The following is a 3,882-nucleotide window of genomic DNA, read 5'->3' on the forward strand; positions in this document are numbered from 1 at the left end:
ATATATAAATATATATGCATATATATATATATTATAATAAGTGACATACTCCTTTTCGGCAGCAGCGGCCTCTTCAGCTTGTTTCACCGCTTTGACTTCGTCCAGCACGGCCTGCAGTCTCGTCCTCTCTTCCTCGTGATCGTAAAGGTCCTGTTTCAGCTGCACAATGGTATCGGCCACCTTTTTCTTTGCGTCTGCTACCTCGCTGATCATGATCAGCTTCATTTGATAGCCCTGATTCGTTCGGGTTAGGTAATATGATACATGTTACATGAGAATAGCCACGCTTAGCTCGCCGTGTCGGCCTTGGGCGACGATAGTACATCCGATTGACCAGGTTTAGACGCTCTGAGGGGAGTAGAGGCAAATACGAATGCCTTTCATGTAATCTAGGAATACAGTCAATGTATGGGCTTTGCCTATGCCCCAGGTAGCTTTGGTAACTCCATCTTACGTTCACTCGGTTAGCATTTAACTTCATACTTGCGGTAATGAGATGCAGACGAGAACTGTAGAGTGCCGTGGCTATCCGGGATCAATCAGCAATTTATGAGGGTAACCCATCATGTGATAATGTAGTAATAATCTATGTGATGATTTCGCTGGATGATACGCACACAAAATATTTGCATTTGCTTTCGGGATAATTGCTAGAGAAAAGGCTCTACACCCAGTGTTATAACAATTGCAACTCAATGCCACATAGGCGAGAGTTTAGAGAGGAACCAAACCCCTCCCGAATTTTCCAGTTGAGGTTTACACACAGATTCATCGCCAACACCGCTTAAACCGCTTTGACTGGACATCGTGTACAACTTCAGGGAAGGCCCACATTCCACTTACGCCAGTAATATGGTAGTATGTAGAGCTGAATCAGTAGACAAACCTATATACAGCCCATATGATGGTTATCCACCAACACACGTGTAAACATGCATGCATAAACGTCCACTTGACAACAACAACATGTATGCGACGCAGGACTAGTGGGTCCTGGCAGAGTGTCAAACACTGGCGTAAGACTAATGTATCTACAGCCATGGCAACCAAGTAAATGCTATGAACTCACGCACCATGTGCTTTGCTTTGGCCCCCATGATCGCCATATGTATACGTATGCACATATACAAACGCTTTGAGGAATGAGCCACCGCCAGCATTCACATACCATGTGCTGCGCTTTGGCCCCCATGATCGCCATATGTATACGCATGCACATACACATACGCTTTGAGGAATGAGCTACAGCCAGCATTCACATACCATGTGCTGTACTTTGGCCACCCGTTCCGCCTCCGCTCGGGCCACTTGGCCAATTTTATCGCAGATATCTTCGCACCCACTCGCCTCGTCTGAGCCGTCACAGCAGTCTAATGCGCCACAGCGAGAGAGTAGAGGGTGCGCATGTGTGTGGCGGGGGAGGGGGTGTACAGACCCGTTTAAGGGAAGAGGATACATGCGCGGATAGATACATTGCACAAGAGTGTGGCTGCGAATAGGCAAACCCTAAACCCTAAAACCCTAACCCCAACCAGCAGCCTGGCATGCCAAGGGGGCGTGTGGCGTGGACACACAAAGGGGAGGAATGGTACATGCGTGGTTTATGTGCAGGAGGGTTCGTGTTTGTGAGACTTATTGTGTTCACAGTGGTCTACTACGCCATAGGCGGCACAGATCTTATCGGGCTAGGGCTAGAGGGTAGGTGTGTGAAGACGCGACTGTAACGTGTGCCTTGGTGCTAGACATAACAGGGTGAACAATCATGGGAAATGGCCATATAATAGAGCCTGCGATGACCATAACTCAGATGAAAAGACTCGGTATGAGTAAGTGGATACGGGAGGTCTCCTGAAGGAGAGCGCAAAACAACAGACGCTCTATCTCCCACGTCGCTTGGAGAATCCAAAAGATAGAACACATGTGCCTGCGATTAGTTTGCAATCGACACGGACAGCTGGTCACGTGCTGATGCGGAGGTCAGAGGCAGACCAACATTGTACTGGCCTAAGCAGCAAATAAGAGCGACTGTTCACAACATTTGCACAGACATCTGTTGAAAACCTAAGAATACAAGGAGTCTTGAATGCTGTTGCTGACAGCAAATACCACATACAACAACATATGATAAAAACATTGACAGCAAATACCACATATAACAACGTATGTTAAAAACATTGACAGCAACTACCACATATAACAACATATGTTAAATACATTGACAGCAACTACCACATATAACTACATATGTTAAAAACATTGACAACAACTACCACATATAACAACATATGTTAAAAACATTCGAATATACGGAGCCTTGCATCCTGCTGCGGACGGCAGTCGCCACATACCACAGATGCCATCGTGCACGCGGTTGGAGGGGATGACCATTGGTTTGTGTAGAGTGTTCTCGCAGTAGAACGTTCCCGTCGCACACGCCGATGTACCTGTCAGGGCAACAGATAGACTGTGTCTTGAGCGCTACGAACTACACCGTGACATGTCTGTTCTATTATATGCGCAAACGGTACGACTGCGGTGATTGGATCTAGTATGTGCGATGCATTTCCTAGCTAGTTATACAGTCCATGGAACCGAACATCTGGTACCAGGTATGCGGATTGTGCTGTAGATCTGGCTAGATTAGGATATACCACAAGAATGCGACCTACCCGAAAAACAATAAAAAATAAAAAACACATTGGAACGAATGTCGATCCGATTAGTTTACAGTTCAGTCCCAATTGGTACTGCACTCACGTGTGTACTACAGATTACGGTGAAAGTTTTTGTTTAGTCGAAGGCACTACAAACTGTACTCACACCACCTACTATCGCGAGAGGTACTACTTGTGACGACGCAAAGCTACCAGTACACCCGACATGTTCTCTGCAAGCACAATATAAGGACGAGCAAGCGAAGTCATCACACAGACAGTACCTCTGAAAGTCAATCAGTAGCTCACTACCATCTCATGAACCGATGGTGCGACAAATACAGCAGATGTAACTGGTACGGTATAATCTACTCAACTACATTTACTTGACACTCCCACCAAAGCAAACAACAGCTCAAGTAAAACTATCCTCAGATGAATGGATGTAGAGAATAGAGATGTTTCTGGACCCACCTCAAAGCAAGCGTACAGCTCACAAGCCTACAACACACCACCGCCACGACTACGCAAGATACGGAGAGCATCCGCAACAACCTTCTCCATATAACTATAAAGTGCTATACCACTATCTCCACATAACTATGTAGTGACAAACACTATCACCAAATAACTATGTAGTGATCAACACCACCAATCACTATACCAGGTTCGTCCGTGCCATCTTCGCAATCACAGTAGTCATCGTTTACTTGTGCTGAGGGAATGATCAGCTTTCCGCCGTCACACGTGAACGATGCGTCACCATAGCGTTTATCTGTCAGTGGTTACCGCAGGTGTGTTAGTGTGTGAGGTCTCGGTGGGTATGAATTCACAGGCTAGTGCGATAGAATATATCGTCTAGTAGAGAGTCTACCGTGGGCACGTGGCTTTGTGAGGCTGGTGAGGTCAGGAATGTGTAAACTAGTGAGAAGGAAGGTCTTCTCTTTGGTTTCGCACCGGATTAAAAAACGGACGGAAATTAGATGATATCAATTATTTATGGAAGTCTGACTCTCTGGCTATTACAAGCTGTATGCTATTTTTAAAGTGTACGTGAACAAATATTCTATATACTCAATATCTACACAATTTGAAAAGTAGGCACATCAATATGTTCATATATATATATATATATATATATAATATATATATATATATATATATATATATATATATATATATATATATATATATAAAAACATACATACATATATATATATATATATAT

At 44.4% G+C, this 3,882-nt stretch overlaps 1 protein-coding gene across 1 annotated transcript in view; it reads right to left on the reverse strand.

The window, feature by feature from the left end:
* The window catches only part of SARC_10872 (hypothetical protein), a gene marked incomplete at its 5' end in the record, with an annotated part of 8,314 nt that extends 4,882 nt beyond the window's left edge, over positions 1 to 3,432 (reverse strand). The window contains 4 exons of the mRNA XM_014295064.1: positions 50 to 234; positions 1,264 to 1,370; positions 2,349 to 2,444; positions 3,319 to 3,432. Of these exons, the coding sequence (XP_014150539.1) occupies positions 50 to 234; positions 1,264 to 1,370; positions 2,349 to 2,444; positions 3,319 to 3,432 (502 nt within the window). The remainder of the gene's footprint in view (positions 1 to 49; positions 235 to 1,263; positions 1,371 to 2,348; positions 2,445 to 3,318) is intronic.
* Between the last annotated feature and the right edge of the window lie 450 nt (positions 3,433 to 3,882).

The sequence above is a fragment of the Sphaeroforma arctica genome, assembly GCF_001186125.1.
Source record: "Sphaeroforma arctica JP610 unplaced genomic scaffold supercont1.1422, whole genome shotgun sequence".
Taxonomy (NCBI): Eukaryota; class Ichthyosporea; order Ichthyophonida; genus Sphaeroforma; species Sphaeroforma arctica.